The sequence below is a fragment of the Leucoraja erinacea genome, chromosome 27, assembly GCF_028641065.1.
Source record: "Leucoraja erinacea ecotype New England chromosome 27, Leri_hhj_1, whole genome shotgun sequence".
NCBI lineage: Eukaryota > Metazoa > Chordata > Chondrichthyes > Rajiformes > Rajidae > Leucoraja > Leucoraja erinaceus.
Genome location: NC_073403.1, coordinates 15,197,475 through 15,215,805, shown reverse-complemented (window position 1 = coordinate 15,215,805; position 18,331 = coordinate 15,197,475). Strand labels below are relative to the sequence as shown.

General features: G+C 39.6%; 1 protein-coding gene across 2 annotated transcripts in view; it reads left to right on the top strand.

The window, feature by feature from the left end:
- stat3 (signal transducer and activator of transcription 3 (acute-phase response factor)) overlaps nt 1-17,996 on the top strand; it is a 40,332-nt gene extending 22,336 nt beyond the window's left edge. For both annotated transcript variants that reach the window (XM_055657139.1, XM_055657140.1), the window contains exons 14-25: nt 1,857-1,950; nt 3,973-4,020; nt 5,065-5,148; nt 5,536-5,634; nt 7,170-7,305; nt 7,949-8,001; nt 8,848-8,942; nt 9,223-9,362; nt 13,729-13,941; nt 14,854-14,896; nt 15,101-15,216; nt 15,306-17,996. In XM_055657139.1, coding sequence (XP_055513114.1) covers nt 1,857-1,950; nt 3,973-4,020; nt 5,065-5,148; nt 5,536-5,634; nt 7,170-7,305; nt 7,949-8,001; nt 8,848-8,942; nt 9,223-9,362; nt 13,729-13,941; nt 14,854-14,896; nt 15,101-15,216; nt 15,306-15,361 — 1,177 coding nt within the window. In that variant the 3' untranslated portion in view covers nt 15,362-17,996. The remainder of the gene's footprint in view (nt 1-1,856; nt 1,951-3,972; nt 4,021-5,064; nt 5,149-5,535; nt 5,635-7,169; nt 7,306-7,948; nt 8,002-8,847; nt 8,943-9,222; nt 9,363-13,728; nt 13,942-14,853; nt 14,897-15,100; nt 15,217-15,305) is intronic.
- Nucleotides 17,997-18,331: the final 335 nt, after the last annotated feature.

The following is an 18,331-nucleotide window of genomic DNA, read 5'->3' as shown; positions in this document are numbered from 1 at the left end:
GAATCAAATTTGTTTAAACAACGAGCAAGTAAGATTTAAATTGCTTTACTAAGTTAGCTGGCTCTTTGGTATGATGAGTAGTGATCTGGCCTTTCCTTTTGCCTGTTGTGCAATTCCAGTATCCTGCTTGTAATAATATTCCACGACGCATTTCTACTTCAAATCTACAGTTTCAAATGTTTGTGAAATGTTGCATTTTAATGTAAAATTATTATATTTGAATTACAGTAGAGCACTAAAGTTGGTTGAGCCGGGTGAGTGGATTTTCTGGACTTGGGATATAATGCCCAATGAATCCACAAATACAGTTTGGTTTTGCTTTTTTTACATACACGTTACACGATGTAATAAATTTTCAGGTGAAACAGTTGAACTGGAATTCTAGTTCCCTCGGTGTCCTGAGCCTTCGGCTTTGGCTGCATGTCTCTCGTGCTCTGTGAGCACCAAGCTTACTTTCTGGATGAATGACTGAACTTGATGCAGGCCCAGCAGGATGCTGAACAAACAGATGCCGAATTATCAGAGTTTTACCCATGAATGTTGTGTCTGGAAGTTTGAGTACTATGTTGATAACTTTCAAATTTCATGATTGCTACACACGTTGATTTTAAAATCCCTATCTAGTTCTACAGCTACTAATTCAAATATAATATCAACTCCATTCCATATCAACCATAACATTTAGTGCACAAGGTGCATCAGTGACATGCAGCCAGAGCTGCTGGTCAGGACACCGAGGGAGCTAGAATTCACGTTCAACTGTTTCACCAGAAAATGTATTGTATTGTGTAACGTGTATGTTTAAAACAAAAAGTGAAAGCAACCTGTATTTGGGGATTAATTGGGCATAATATCCCAAGCCTGGAAAATCCACTCACCCAGCTCAACAACATTCGAGTTTTGCTGAAGTATAAATAAAGGCCCACCACCGATTTTTCCGGCACCCTTGGTTCCAGAGACTTGCCGGGTCACTGTTTTGATGGACCAAGAGAGGTTATGTAATAATAATTCAACAATACACCACAGACCCACTAATTATACCCCTCTTGTGTCTCAAAAGCATCATGAACTGCAAAAAACTTTAATAAAACAGATATTGAAGGTAAATTAGATTTACAGTGAAAATTGCACGGGTAGCCCATGCTCCGTTTAAAGAGTTGCCCTCGGAAGTCCAGATGTGGGTCGGATCGGTGGGCCCGCAGGGCCGAGGTGCCGCATTCCCAGCAGGATTACCAGCTACCGCCGAGATTTGCCGAATCTGTCAAAAATGCAGTAGGGTCAGTGCACCCGCCATTCCTGCAGTCCAACGCAGGCCTCTGGGAGGAGTCAAATGGTACTGGAACGGTCTTCCTAGGCTGCCAGGGGGCCAAGAACAGTTTCCTGTATCTGGCCGGGTTGGAGTTCCTGAGTCCTGGCCGCAGGCAGTAAATTGGATCCACCGATAGGAAGTCCCGACGAGATTGGCAGCCTCACCCAGCTTAAGCGCCATATTTTCAGGAGGACTTCTGGCAATGATTTCAAGTGTGCTCTCGTAATTTTGTCCTGATTAAAGGAGGTGCCATCAGTTTCCAGAAATATTGTCGCGTACCTGTACAAGAAATCTGCATTAAAATGCAACATTTCGCCAAGCTTTTAAAACTAGATTTTAAGTAGACATGCTTCCTGAATTATTAGTACACAAAGCAGGATAGATAGAGGAAAACATGATTTATTATAAATTGCATGTGATGGAGTTTATTTTGATCTTCTGGGTTAACTGAAGAAGGTTCTTCACAAGCACAAAACATGAGGACAAATTAGTTCTGGAGAAAGACCTAGAAGAATACCAGCTTAAATTCATTGTATCTTCAAATTAGGTCACGGAAATTCAACATTTTGGGAACCAACACAAAAGTTATGAATATGGAAGAATCAAACAATGGAAGTCTGTCCGCAGAATTTAAGCACTTGGTTAGTATTATGAAGAAATACTGTGGACTCTGTATAATATAGATTCAAGATATGTGTTTATTACTCTCTGTGATAACTATAAACGGTTGCCTGGATATATTTAAGAAATTTGTTATTGTCAAAGTATCTAAAACTATGATATATTAACTCTGGGGCGGCATGGTAGTGCAGCGGTTGAATTGCTACCTTGCAGCGCCAGAGATCCAAGTTCGGTGGGCGGCGCTACTCGCGTCGCAGCGGCCTCTGCAGTCCATCTGTCTTTTTATTATTTTTTTGTCTCGTTTGAATGTAGTTTGTTTTTGTTTTGTTTTTTTAACTGGGTATGTGTGCGTGGGGTGGGGAAACCTTTTAAATCTTTTCCCTGTAAGGAGACTTTTCTCTGTCGGGTATCTGTTGTCGTTGGGGCTGAGCTCCGTGGAGTGGCCTCCAACCGGAACGACATGGGGCTCCAGTCGCGTAGCTGCGGACCTACTTAACATCATGGAGCTAGCCTAGTTCGGAGCGGGAGGAGCTGTGGTGGCGCGTGGCTGCGACCTGACCCCGGAAGGTCTGGTGGACAGTAACACCGGGAGCCAGCGGGTCCCTGCTGGGAGACCGCTTTTCGGGGCTTCCGCAATGGCGACTTCTCCCGCCCGAGTTGCGGGGTTGAAGAGTACCTGGAGCGTGACCTTACATCATCGCCCGGCGCGGCTTTGAATGGCTGCGGGACTTGCTAGCGCCCGCCGGAGGCTGCAACACCAAGACCCAGAGCGTGGCCTTGCATCGCCCGGCGCGGCTTTAATGACCATGAGACACTTACCATTGCCCGCCGGGGGCTTTGACTCTGACATCGGGAGGAGAATGGGGAGTGCAGGGGAGAGATAAGTCTTTGCCTTCCATCACAGCGAGGAGGAGATGCGCTGTGATGGATGTTTGTGTAAATTGTGTTGTGTCTTGGTTCTTTTCCTTGTGTGTATGACTGCAGAAACCAAATTTCGTTTGAACCTCAACGAGATTCAAATGACAACAAATAAATTGTATTGTGTTGTATCGATCCTGACTACGGGTGCTGTCTGTACGGTGTTCGTACGTTCTCCCTGTGTCCGCGGGGAGATATCTGAGATCTTCGATTTCCTCCCACACTCCAAGACGTACAGGCTTGTAGGTTAATTGGTTTGGTATAAATGTAAATTGTCCCTAGTGTATAGGATCGTGTTAGTGTGCGGGGATCACTAGTCGGTACGGACTCGGTGGGGTTCCGCTCTGTATCTCTAAACTAAACTAAATATTCATGCCAATGTGTGTAAAACTGGAATTCTTCATTTTCTACAGTTTATTTTTGATACAATTGATACATTACTGTAATATAGTAGATAGACCAATTATACTTGTCTGGTGAAGCCTTCTAGTTCGCTACAAAGTAATGGTAGTGCATAAAGGTTATGAAATATATTAATGGTCACTTTTCTCAATGTAATGTACAGCTCTTTGTATTACCCTCGAATGCAATTTAAAGGATAACCAACTCATTTGAATGGCGTTCAGTGAAAAAAAAAATCTCATAATGGAGACATCTAAAACCAGAGGACATGGGTTTAAGGACAAGAGTTAGGTGGGATCTGGGAAACATTTTTTTAATGAAGTATCTGGATGAGCACTTAATTAAAAAAAATGTTTCCCAGATACCACCAAACTCCCGTCCTTAAACTCTGGATGAGTACTTGAATTGCCATAGAAAATAAGGATGTGTGACCAAGTGCTGGCAAATGTGATTCATATAGATAAATACCTGATTGGGGCCTATTTTAGCTCTGTATGTCTATGAAAATAAACTTGTTATTTTTTAATTAAGTTCTAACTTTGCCACTGGCATGCATTATTATTTTGTGATTAAACAACAGTAATTAACAGAATCACTTCACCAGTATTTGCCATTGCAGAATATATACCACTTCTACGTCTTTAACACTCAAACTGAAACTGCAGTCCATTTGACTTCCAAGTCACGATTAAGTGGGCTAATTAGTTTTTTTTTCCTTCTAGACACTGAGAGAACAGAGGTGTGGAAATGGAGGGAGAGCAAGTAGTGATGTAGGTAGAAATTTTTAAAGCTTTTTTTTTAATAAGCATTTTCATTATCCATTTTACAGCTCTGTTCGAGTACAGTTAACTTTAACATCCACAGTTAATATTTTAATCACACTGGTTGTCGAGTCTTCCTTCGTTATTACAGACCTATTTATAATGGATTTCAGTTCTAGCGGACCAAGGTGTCCATTCGTGGTGGTAGTTAGCGGCCAACACGTGGCGTTGGGCAGTGGAAAGGTGGCGGCGAGCAGAGTCCAAATTGTAAAACACTCTTGAGGAGCGTTACGTTGGGCATGGCTTTGCCCGCGGTGTTAGATGCAGACGCAGCACATGCCACTGCACCTGTGTGGCCCCAGCAACATGTGTCTCGGCTGCCTGGTACCGGCACGAGTCTCCGCTTATTCCGCTTCCGCCAGGTTACCAAATGAGCAGACCCCCAGGCATGCTTCCTATTGCAGGAGCAGAGAGAGCGAGCAGCATGAAGGCAGCGCAAGGAGAGGGCATGTCCCTGCTACACTGTGTGTAGCTCTGTGGGCTCCACAGCCTTTATATATTCCCCTGGTTTAACCCCCTCAGCCCCATGCTTCTTCTCACCCGGCTGTGCGTTCAACTAGTTAAAATTTACCCCCGCCCCGTTCTTAATTATAGCAGATAATCAACAATATCGGATACCATTCCCCCTGCTCCCCATGGTCCGTTATAACAAGGGTTTACTGTATTTGCAAAGTTACTGCTACCACACATTTGTTTGAATGGGAAACCTCTTATGTTTAATTCCAAATGCACTAGATTTATTTTCGACATCATTTTTGTCTTTGGCTTTTGAAATTATGATTAAATGTCCTTTTGTTTCATGTTTACAGGGTGTTAGTACACCGCTTAATAGCAAGCACCACCTTAAAGTTGAATTAATATACAGCAAGAGTTGATCAATAATCAGGATCAGTGGTTGTTTGGCTTTTTATACTTGTTGAAGAGGTAATTTCATAGTTTATGCAAAAGACTGGTTAGCTACTTTCATTTTTTAATAATATTGTATTGTTTTAGGCCTCCCTCATTGTTACCGAAGAGCTACATCTGATAACCTTTGAGACAGAAGTTTACCATCAAGGACTTAAAATTGATTTGGAGGTATGTTGCAGCATCTATATAACTTTTTATATTTTGGCTTTTGAATTGCATTTCTATTTGTTAATTAGTTTTTGGCTTGCCGAGATCCTAAGTATATTTGGCATACCTAAGCCGCAATGCACTTGCTTGGCAATACCATATTGCCAGTTTTTGTGCGTTGATGGATTGAGCAGGCTACACACAGATAACTTGCATCCGAACTATTTCAGATGCCTGGCACTGCTGTATCAACATCATTTCCACTATTGATGACGGAAAGGCAGTGCAAAAGAACACTTTGAAAATGTTTTGCTTTTTTTTTTTTAGGAGTGCCTTGTTGAAGGAACAAATGAGATGATCATTTTTCTTTAAAATGTGCAAACATTTGTGTTGATTTTTTTTTAACAGAACTCTTCACTGCCAGTTGTGGTAATCTCCAACATCTGCCAGATGCCAAATGCTTGGGCCTCGATCCTTTGGTACAACATGTTAACCAATAATCCGAAGGTATGAACCACCTGGTTAAATTTAATGTATCTAATGCAATGTTGAAGGGAGTAATTGGAGATTAATTAAGTCATAGACTCTTACAGTGTGGGAACAGGCCTTCGGCCCAACATACCATACCGGCCAACATGTCCCATCCACAATAGTCTCACCTACCTTCATTTGGCCCACATCCGTCTAAACCTGTCCTGCCCATGTTACTGTCCAAATGCTTCTTAAACGTTGCGATAGTATCTGCCTCCACTACCTCCTTTGGCAGCTCGTTCCATACACCTATCACCCTTTGCATGAAAATATTATCCCTCAGATTCCTATTAAATCTTTCCCCTCTCACTTTTAACGGAGGAGAAGCAAATGGAATTTCGTTGCTCAGTTTTGTGCAATGACAATAAACATATTCTATTCTATTCTAAAACCTATGTCCTCTGGTTTTCAATTCCCCTACTCTAGGCAAAAAACTAGTGCATTTTCCCAATCGATTTCTCTCACGATTTTGTACACTTTTATATGATCACTCCTCATCCTCCTGCGCTCCTAGCCTGCACGGTCTCTGTGTATAGTTCAGGCCCTCGAGTCCTGGCAATATCCTCATGAATCTTCTCTGCATCCTTTCCATCTTGATTAATATAGTATAAATATTTATCATTTAGGCCAATTTTCTAGTACTCTTATACACCTTCGGAGCAATCTGGATATGTTCAGTCATTGAGGTAGGTCTTACCTCCGTCTGCAGCACAATGAGTTTAGTTCAAGTGACATTCTAAAGACTTGAACAATAAATGTAGGATGAAATTCTTGGGAAATAATGAAGGTGTTAAATTGACAGCATTTCATTATTCTCTTATTTATTTATATTTCTAAACAAAATTAAATTTGACGGTTACGAGTTGAATGTAAAATTTGATTTTAATCGACGTGCAATTCACCTTATGACTTAATCAGTTTCGGCAAGCTGTTGGATGCACGTTCAAAGAACATCTGTTAAGAAGATGTGACTGCAGCCAATATTTTGATAACTAGATTAGGGAGACATTTCAAATTCAGAATTAAAACTCTCATCTTCACTAATTTGTCATTTACCAACTTCAACTCCTTTAGTTCTAATGCTTTACTTTCTGAAGTATAAGTATGGAATCTTTTGCGTTGGTCTAATTTTTTTTTTTTTGAAGTGTACTTTTGATTTGTTTTTAAAAAGTTGAAGGCTTTTTCACCTTTTTGTAGGAGAGTAGATTATAGTTTAAATAAAGCAAAGGCAATGATGATAATGCAAATGAATTGACTTTTACAAAAGCACATGAAAGTGTTTTAATTAGATTTTAACATTGGGAATAATTTGAAATCTAAATGATGGATAATTGGTTAATCAACATTTAAAAAGGTAATGGCGATACGGGTTGTAAATCTAACAGCTCCAGCAAAATGTTTTTGTGTTGATAGAAATGACAACTTATCAGAAATATTTAATTGCTAATTAATGACAATCGATTTGTTGTTTTGTAAGATGATATTAATTATAATTTCCTGTCTTGAATCAGAATGTGAACTTTTTCACAAAACCTCCAGTCGCCACATGGGACCAGGTAGCAGAGATTCTCAGCTGGCAATTTTCTTCCACCACCAAACGAGGACTGGACATGGAGCAGCTGGGAACACTAGCTGAGAAGCTGCTTGGTGAGTAATCAAAACTTGTAATTGAAGTTATACCTTGAATTAGTGCTGCAGAACACTGAATTTATCACATGTATCACTCTTATTTTGACCTTACTGGAATTCGGCTCCTATTGGGGAAAAATGTCCCGCTGAAGGTCTATGAAATCAAATTCTGTTTGCCTGGTGATAAAGATCCCATGACACAGTCAAATGCCTACAGAGCTTCCATTGTCCAGAACTCTGTACTTTCTTCATCTCCATTGTGATTGAGGATCATAATGGCGTGCATGGCTACAAAATGAAAATCTATATTTAAAAAAAGTGTAATATGTGAAACATTGCCATTTTAAATATTGAAAATCAATTCATCATGAAATAAAATGAATTGGTTTTGTTGCAAACGTGGACTTTCAATGATCCAGAGACTTGAATACCTTTTATCAGTATTGATTCAACTCGGGCAATTGTTTTTACTGTCAAATATTCTTCAACTCCAGACATTTCTTGCAGTTTTGTGAAACTATTCTAAATAATGTGTAATCCATTGGGAAATAAAGGCAGTATAAATACAAATGCATTGTACTAAAAGATTTGATTGTATTTTAGTTTTATTTTATATTTTATACACTTGATCTCGTAATGTAATAAATGTTTTGTTCACTAGGTCCTGGTCAAAACTACTCTGGGTGCCAAATCACATGGGCAAAATTTTGTAAAGTGAGTTGAATTTTTCCCCCCAGTTATTTTATGTCCATGCAAAACTTGCCATGATATTTTAAATGAATAACTATGGAGGAACTTTAAAATGTTTTATTAGCTTGTTTGAAATTAAGTAACGTTTTGCGGCCCTGAAAAATACTTCAGCAGAATCCTTGCAGCAATTTACTTTCTGAAATCTCCAACAATTCCAGTGTTGTTGGTAACTGCTACTTTCCAAAGCCCAGCTTACGAACACCCAACTTGTGCATACCATGTGAGACCAACAGGATGGACTTTCCAGCTGCAAAGCTGGGTGAGAATGTGCAAAGCATGGTTAGAATGTTCCCACTTTGATCCCAGTGAAATTACATTCCAGTTGTTCAACATATCCAGAGACACACAATGAGCAGTGTCCTTTTCAAAAGCATTTTAAACCTTGTCTGCAGTAAAAGAAATCCCCCAAAAAAATCAATATTAGCCTGATTTAGGTTTGGGCTAAAATCATTAATATAAGCCCTTTTATTAAGAATGGAAAAACAAGATTTAAAATGTTTGTCCGGATTATCTATTCCTATGGCCCAACTCACTTCTGTGGGCATCTTTTACCATGTGGGAACGTCTTTTGTGGTCGCATTTCTAACTTGCGTACTGTTTGGGTTATGAACAGTTCTCGGGGTTGGAACCCTACCATTAGCCAGGAGGGCCTGTAATATCTTATGCAAGATTTAATTGTGTAGAAGATGCTTGTATAAATGTGTGAGCAATCTCTGAATACCTTTTGTTTTTGTTAAACAAATATTAAAAAAGTGGACATTTTCATTGACCTTCATAATTTTTTTTTTTTCACACTTTGAATTAATCAAGGAAAACATGCCAGGGAAAGCATTTTCCTTCTGGGTCTGGCTGGACAACATCATAGATTTGGTGAAGAAATTCATTCTGTCTCTCTGGAATGATGGGTAAGAGTTTGTTCAAACGTGTACTGTTTTTATTTAATATTTAACCCTCCAAGTGCTATTTTTGTAGCAACATAATTATTGTCCGTAGTTCAGCGGACACCCAATTCTCCATGTCTTTGTTTAACTCTGGGGATACTCATCCATGACAGATAACCTAAAAGTATCAGTGGTACTTTTTTTTTATTGATCTTGTAAATATTATCAATGTGACATTGTGCCCAGTTTTTACCCTTTTAATAAAATCTGTGGATGTATGATGTGTGTATTTTTGTTCATTCAGCTATATCATGGGTTTCATCAGTAAAGAAAGGGAGCGAGCCTTGCTGAATGTGAAACCCCCAGGCACGTTCCTTCTTCGTTTTAGCGAGAGCAACAAAGAAGGAGGGATCACGTTTACTTGGGTGGAGAAAGATATCAATGGTATGTATCTGCTTTTGATTAGATAATGCCAAATAATTTTGGGTGGAAAAATCTAGCCAACAGTTTTAGAGACACAGCATGGAAACACCCCCTTTGGCCCACCAAGTCCGTGCCAACCAGAGATCACCCATATACGAGTTCTATCCTACACACTAGGGATATTTTACAGAAGCCAATTAACTAATTGACCTGCACGACTTTGGAATGATAGAGAAAAATTGAGCATCGTAGAAAACACGTGCAGTCACAGGAAGAACGTACAAACTCCATACGGACAGCATCCATTGTCAGGATTGAACCTAGGTCTGGCAATGCAAGGCAGAAACACTACCGTTGCGCCACTGTGCCTCAATTTAAACTATTAGATTAAAGTGGAAGTTTGAAAATTAGCAACATCCCATTACTGCGAACTGTCTGTCATCACTAGGTTGAGGCTTAAAAAAAAAACTAAAACTGGATGCTGGTAATCAGAACAAAAAATGATGGAAATATTTAGCAGGTCAGGCAGCACCTGTAGAAAGAGGAACAGTTCACATTTCGGGTTCAGAGTCCTCTGCAAAAACTGTTCTAACAAAGAGTGCCCATTTGCAAGAAAATGAAATCACAGGACGGTTTGACACAGAATAATTCTCTCAAACAGCTGATATCGGAAGTTACGGTGAAGCTGTCGGTATTAAACTCAGCTGAGTATTGTCACAAAGCAAAGGAAGATTTAGATGAATGGGATTCAAAGTAACATTAGCAAATTTGCAGATGACACAAAGCTGGGTGGCAGCGTGAACTGTGAGGAGGATGCTATAATGCAGGGTGACTTGGACAGGTTGGGTGAGTGGGCAGATGCATGGTAGATGAAGTTTAATGTGGATGAATGAGGTTATCCACTTTGGTAGCAAAAACAGGAAGGCAGATTACTATCTAAATGGTGTCAAGTTGGGAAAAGTACAATGGGATCTGGGGATCCTTGTTCATCAGTCAATGAAAGTCAGCATGCAGATACAGCAGGTAGTGAAGAAAGCGAATGGCATTTTGGCCTTCATAACAGGAGAGCAAAGAGGGCCTTCTGCAGTTGTGTAGGGTCCTAGTGAGACCACACCTGGAGTATTTTGTGCAGTTTTGGTCCCCTAATTTGAGGACAGACATTTTTGCTATTGAGCAACGTAGGTTTACAAGGTTAATTACCGGGATGGCAGGACTGTCATATGCTGAGAGAATGGAGCGGCTGGGCTTGTATACTCTGCAGTTTAGAAGGATGAGAGAAGATTTTATTGAAACATTTAAGATTATTAAGGGTTTGGACACGCTAGAAGCAGGAAACATGTTCCCGATGTTGGGGGTGTCCAGAACCAGGGGCCACAGTTTAAGAATAAGGGGTAAGCCATTTAGAATGGTTGTCAAATATTTGTGAGATCTTGATGAGCTGGGCAAGTGAGCTGGGAAATTGAAAATGTTCGATTCAGAGGAGTGCGAGGTGTTGCATTTTGGAAAGTCAAGCTGGGGTAGGACTTTCACAGTGAACGGAAGAGCCCTGCAGAGTGTTGTAGAACAGAGGGGCCCAGGACCACAAGTACTCTACATGGTTCCTTAAAAGTGAATTTATAGGTGGACAAATGGAACCAGCTGCCAGAGGAACTAGTTGAAGCAGGTACTATAACAACTTTTAAAAGTCATTTGGTCAGGAGCATGGATTGAAAAGGATTCGAGGGAAATTGCCCAAACACGGTAAAATGGCACTAGCCTAAATGGACATCTTGGTCGCTATGGACCAATTGGGTCCTTCACCCTGTTTCCGTGCTATTTAAAACTGTCACTCTTCTAGTTTTGCAATTTTTCTCTCCGTGAAAAGAAAATGTGCAATTTTTTATTAAGCTGGTTGTTGCATCACTCTTAATTTCCAAATACCTCCACGTGTCTGCTAAATGTTACACACAAAAATATGTTACGACGTGGCTGGGCATGTTCTGATGACTGAGTGAATCAGAATGTACAGTTGTTCCAGCCAACATTATGCATACTGGTCAGAAGTCTGAACGTTTTTGGAGCTGCAGAGGTTTCTGGAGCTGCCATTTTAATTGGGGAAGTGATGTATAGAGCTGATGTTCAGATTAAAATTGAAGTGGAGAATCTTAACAAACTTTTTTTGGAGGGAGTATTAATTAAGCCTTAAATATTTTCGAACACATAGGTCTGGATCTATTCTGTTTTAGTCAAAGCTGAGATGCACTGAAGCTAATATTTTGGAGTTAAAAACGCCAAGCTATTCTCTGCATAATGTTTAGATGCAGCAAGTAGTGGGTATGCTGGAATTAATAGAGAACAATCCATCAATTTAAACTTCGCTATTTTTGGTTTATAAATTGTAACATTTTTGTTCAACCTTTTTCATGTGGCTACAGGTTTGATCAAAGTGGTTTAGTCGTCTTGAACTGGTTTGTTGCAGTACTTTTGGCAGATTGCAACCAGTCTAGGATGTCAGTGTTAGTTCGGTCAGATTGAAGGGAAGCTGTTTCTGTCTGTTGGGAAACTGTTCCCAGTGCATCTTGTACGACAACAAATCAATTGTCACTACCTTTAGCATTCCTATGTGAAAAAAAAAATAGTTTCAACAAATAATGAATTGATACTTCCTGGCTCTTTACTTCACCCAACTACTCCTCCCGCATACATCCCGAGGCACCAGGATAGTTGATGTAACATGCATGTATTTCAAACTGGTTTCACCAGAAATGCTGTGCTAAACTTGGCAGCTGCTCTAGAAGGTGTCTTTAATACTTGGTCTTTAATACTTTAATATTTTATTTTTATAAATTTTATAAATCAATAATAATATAATACTTCAATACTTGGTCTTTAATAATTGCTGGCACTAGCTCTGAGTGTATAAAGCACAACTATCCTATTTCCAAGATCTGGCGAGTTGGGTAAAATATTTCCAAACCACAACATTTTAGAACTTTGTGTGAGGTGTAAGTTAATGATATTGAAGAAAATATTCTGGCATGATAAACCCTTTCATACAGTGCCCCCCATAATGTTTGGCACAGACCCATCATTTATTTATTTACCTCTATTTCCCAATTTGAGATTTGTAATAGAAAAAATCACATGTGGTTAAACTGGTGGTCAGATTTTAGAAAAGGCCATTTTTATACATTTTGGTTTCACCATGTAGAAATTCCAGCTGTGTTTATACATAGCCTCTCCATTTCAGGGCACTATAATGTATGGGACACATGGCTTCACAGGTGTTTGCAATTGATCAGGTGTGTTTGATTGCCTCATTAATACAGGTATAAGGGAGCTCTCAGCACCTAGTCTTTCCTCCAGTCTTTCCATTACCTTTGGAAACTTTTATTGCTGTTTATCAATATGAGGACCAAAGTTGTGCCAATGACAGTCAATGAAGCCATTATGAGACTGAGAAACAAGAATAAAACTGTTGGAGACATCAGCCAAATCTTAGGCTTACCAAATTCAATTGTTTGGAACATCATTAAGAAGAAAGAGCACTGGCGAGCTTACTAATTGTAAAGGGACTGGCAGGCCAAGGAAGTCCTCCACAGCTGACAGAAGAAATCTCTCTAAAATAAAGAAAAGTCCCCAAACACCTGTCCGACAGATCAGAAACACTCTTCAGGAGTCGGGTGTGGATTTGTCAATGACCACTGTCCGCAGAAGATTTCATGAACAGAAATACAGAGGCTACACTGCAAAATGCAATCCACTGGTTAGTCGCAAAAATAGGATGGCCAGGTTACAGTTTGCCAAAAAGTACTTAAAAGAGCAAACACAGTTATGGAAAAAGGTCTTGTGGACAGATGAGATGAAGATGAACTTATATCAGAGTAAATTCTTGAGTGGCCTAGTCAATCACCCGATCTGAACCCAATTGAGCATGCCTTTCATATGCTGAAGAGAAAACTGAAGGGGACTTGCCCCCCAAACGAGCATAAGCTAAAGATGGCTGCAATACAGATCTGGCAGAGCATCACCAGAGAAGACACCCAGCAACTGGTGATCTCCATGAATCGCAGACTTCAAACATGCATTGCATGCAAAGGATATGCAACACAATACTAAACATGACTAATTTCATTTACATGATATTGATGTGTCCCAAAATTTATGGTGCCCTGAAATGGGGGAACTATGTATAAGCACTGCTGTAATTTCTACATGGTGAAACCAAAATGTTTAAAAATGGCCTTTATTAAAATCTGACAAAGTGCACTGTAGCCGCATGTGATTTTTTTTTTTTCTGTTACAAATCTCAAATTGTGGAGTACAGAGGCAAATAAATCAATGATGGGTCTTTGTCCCAAACATTATGGAGGGCACTGAATATATATTTTTTTTCTCCTTTTATTAGGTAAAACCCAAATCCAGTCTGTGGAGCCATACACCAAACAGCAACTAACCAACATGTCCTTTGCTGACATAATCATAAGCTACAAGATCATGGACGCCACCAATATTCTAGTGTCCCCTCTAGTGTATTTGTATCCTGACATTCCAAAGGAAGAGGCGTTTGGAAAATATTGCTGCAGTGAACCACCAGAAGCTATTGATCCCAATGATCCAGGTGAATTTTTAAAGACTAGATACTTTTCATTTGCAACAGTAGGTTCAGAATTTTGGTGAAAAGGAGCTAACATTGTGGAGCTTGATCGAAGGTCCAAACTACAAAGAATTATCTTTATGCCAACTCCGAAAATAACAAGAAGCCAAATAAATTATAACCACAACTTTCTTAAGCTGCAGCACATCAGTTGCTTGAAATTGCATATGTACCACTTATTTCAGCACAGAAAGTTCCTTAAACCAGATGTTCTGGATCAGTCGATTTCAGAGAGTTTCCCTTCAGTTAGCTTAGCAACATTCACGGATGATTTTTCCGCGCTGATGTGGCATTGAATTGACTGCCAGGCATGGCCACATTCCTTCCACTGTTGATAATAAATGGCTGTCCTGCCATTTGTATTTGAGGTTTTAGTTTAGTTTATAGATACAGCGTGGAAACAGGCCCTTCGGCCCACTGAGTCCACACCGACCAACGAACCCCGCACATTAACACTACCCTACACACACTAGAAACTGTTTTACATTTACGCCAAGCCAATTTACCGACTAACCCATACGTTTTTGACGTGTGGGAGGTAACCGAAGATCCCAGAGAAGATCTGCGCAGTTTACGGGGAGAATGCATAAACTCCGTACAGGCAAGCACCCGGAGTCAGGATCCAACACAAATCTCTGGCGCTGTCAGACAGTAGCTGTGCCACCGTGCCGCATTATCAACAACTGGAAAGCTTACGAATTTCCCAAGTAGACAAATGTCACAGCAAAAGACTATGGTCTTTTTATTCTAATCACCCTATTGTAATTTCCTTTTAGCTTGTCTGCTAGTTCTATATAATTTTCCTGTGTTAATAATATGAGCAACTCCACCTTGTTTAATTTTACTGAACACATTTTATTTTGCTTAATGTTGCAGAAACATTTGCATATCTGAAGAGAAAATTCATTTGTGTGACACCGTAAGTAATACTGGAATCCTCATTTTGTCCAGGTAGTTTTAGATTTTGTAATTAAATTCTGTTGCCGAGACACTTTATGCCAACAGAATTTATGTTCGTTGAAATGGTTTGCAAGTTGCGTCATTGGTAAACTTTAATTTAAATTTCACACGCATTGAAAATTGTCTGATTTGAAAATGTACTTTGCGAATCTGATTTGCACAGAACTAATTCTGGTAACACAAGTGACCTGTTCCCAATGTCTCCTCGAACCCTGGACTCGTTAATGCACTGTGGGAACAACAGTGATGGAAATGAACAAGGAGCAGCAGGTGGCCTTGGTAAGTGTATTGTCCACCTAGAGTGAAATTCAAATCAAAGACATTTCTTCCAAATTTACTGTTTTAATCTCCCCTGTTTGGCTTTGCAGAATCCATCACCCTGGACATGGAGTATGGCACGGATTATGCTGCTTCCCCGATGTAGTTTTGTGCGCCATTAGCCAATATGGGAATCTGTCTCAGTTATAACTTCAATATGATGAACCACTAATTGCAATGGTTTACAAGCAATTTGTTTATATCTGTTGTCTTTTGAGAATTAATACCTTAAGTTACTTCTCTGTTGCATATAATGCTTATACTGCATTGTATTATGTTAATTTCTGGCTGCTTGTTTTAAATTTAACCCAACGATTTTGTATTGCACCAGTTGGACCATGTGCAACTTGGATTTTATCATTCCGTTGCAGATGATTCTAAATATACTTTTGTGTTGCACAGCTCTGGTGCATTGGGACAATGTGCTGCCTTTCCATGGTCCTTTTTCATCTGGATTTAGTAGTTAACCATTTCAAGTGCAGTCACAGCTCTGGGATTTGAAGTGATTCTTCACGAGTATATCTCTTGGTTTGAGTTCTGAACTGTGTCTTGGCTGCAGTACACCTTGAGTGGAAGATGAAATTCAGTTATGCAGAAACAAGATACCGGTGCGTGATCAGTGTATTTTTATTAATTCCAGGTATATGATGACCTGGGAAAACTAGTGTTAGTTATTGCTAAGAAGGTGGTAGTGGATTTCCTCTAAACAATTGCCGAGGTTTTATGCAGCTGAGTAGCTTACTAACTATTTCAGAAAATGGTAATATTAACCCAAAAGGGCAGTAGGTGTCTCTCAAAAGATATCAGTATGCCATCAGATTTATACAAATAGACCAAAGAAAATTGTTCGTTAGTTCAAAATTTTTATTTTCAATGGTTATCCTTTTGCAAACTAGCATAATGGGACTTGAGTTTGCATGCATTGGATTATCAGTCCATGTCTCGATTACTTGTACTGAGTAGCGTTCTAACCGCCTGAAAGAGAGACCAAAGGGAAATGGAATGGGTCTCTGCTGATGAGCTCTGGCTCTCAGAATAGAATCATATTGTCAGTGGCCATGGCACGGCTCGTTCAATGTATAATTACAGCAGTCCGCTTGCAAATTATTGATGAATGGATATGTGCAATGGTAAATTTAGCAGCAAAGCGAGGTTAGTGAGACCGATTAAGTAAATGAAAAGCTCTTCTCGAAAATTGTTTTTATATTAAAAGCATTTTTTAAACACGTCTTCAGACCGGAAGTTGAAGCTTCCTCCATGTGGTATGGCTGCCACTGAGAAAAGAAGAATCCACGATTACCAAAATTGGGAAAAGTTTGAAAATATAAATTGCATCTTACTGCAGTGGATCCTCAGTAATTTTTGAACTTTGAAGCATATTGTTTTCATGGGTGAAATGAATGATGCTTTAAATAAGCCTGGGCCAGAGATCAATTCAAATGTTTTATTTGCATTTAACTGAGGATTTAAGGTGCGAGACTGTTCTGTATTTCAGTAAAGCTGTCTTTATTGGTGACAAAGGCATATGTGGGAATGCATTTTAAAGAATTTTTACTGTTACTCAAATGCTTGAGGCTTCTTGAATTAAGTTGAATATGCAAGTAAAATGTGACGCCAACATTCTTCAAATCTGGCATAGGACGACAGAACCATTTCAGCTCCCGTTATCCAGACTGGTGGAGAGAGGCCCGATTCGAACTGCCATTTGGCTTAAAATTTAGAAATATTGTCTGCTAGCGCATTATATTTCTTATTCTTCCCCTTTCAAAGCCCTTGGAAGATCAGACTATAGTACTGAGACTATCAGTGAGCACAATGCTGCCACATAGGGAATGTTGAGTGCATCATCACTGCCTCCACCAACTTGGCTCACACATCCAGAATGATGTCCCACAGAAGCAGTATTTTGTGATGTTTTTAGAGATTTTCCCCAAAGAGGGTTGGCACGGTGGTGCAGCGGTAGAATTGCTGCCTTACAGCGACAGAGGTCCAAGTTTGATCCTGACTACGGGTGCTTGTCAGTATGGAGTTTATATGTTCTCCCCGTGACCTGTGTGGGTTTTCTTCAGGAACTCTTGTTTCCTTCCAGTCTCCAAAGACGTACAGGTTTGTAGGTTAATCGACTTGCTATAATTGTAAATTGTCCCTAGTGTATGTAGAATATCATTTGTGTGCAGGGATCGCTGGTCGGTGTGGACTTGGTGGGCCGAAGGTCCTGTTTCTGCGATGTATCTCTAAATTAAACTAAATTAAGCCTTGGGGAGGAGGTGTAGAATTACCAGTTTAAAGCTGTTTTTTGGACAGAAAAATATTCCAATTCATCATGGGTGTTGGAAAAGAAAATTCTGTATCGGAGAACTTCAAAGATGTCCAAATGGAACTACATCTCCATTGTTGATTTATTTATCATCTAACACAGTTCTATGTTGCTTAAAGGTTTCCATCAAATGTAGCTGCTTTTCAGAAATAGGGAAGCCATTGTATCTTGAATTGAGAGAAAATGTGCAACATAACGACTTCTAAAACAAGTTCAGCATCGCTGTTAAACTAAAGCAATCTACTACAATGCATCCAATTGAAATGCTCAAAACAAATTAAATTCACATCTGAAATGTATGATTTGATCACGAATGTAAATGAAAAGTGTATAAATAGGCAGCATTCATATGGTGTAAATTTTATTGCTGTTCTACTGAAAATGTCTACCCTTTTACTGATTAAAAGGCTAAGCTTTAACTGTCCAGTTGTGTTGGTTTTGCAAGTTGGTGTTCAAACTGTTTTGTATTGTCTGCAATGGTTCACTTAACTCAAAATGTTTCATCAACATCATTCTCAAACAGTGAAAGGGAAGCATGTAAATACTCAACAGCCTTCATGCCTTTATGCCTTCATAAAATGTGATTGATTGATACGTTATTGTCACACTGACTTGGTACCGCAAAATTGGTTGTTTTGCATACAATACACAAGTATGCAAAGAGCCGCCTCGTGCAAGGCGCAGACAAAGTTACAGAAGTATTCAATATAGTCCCAATGGTCCCTTTTCCTTCTCCCCCCCCCCCCCCCCCAGCTTGTT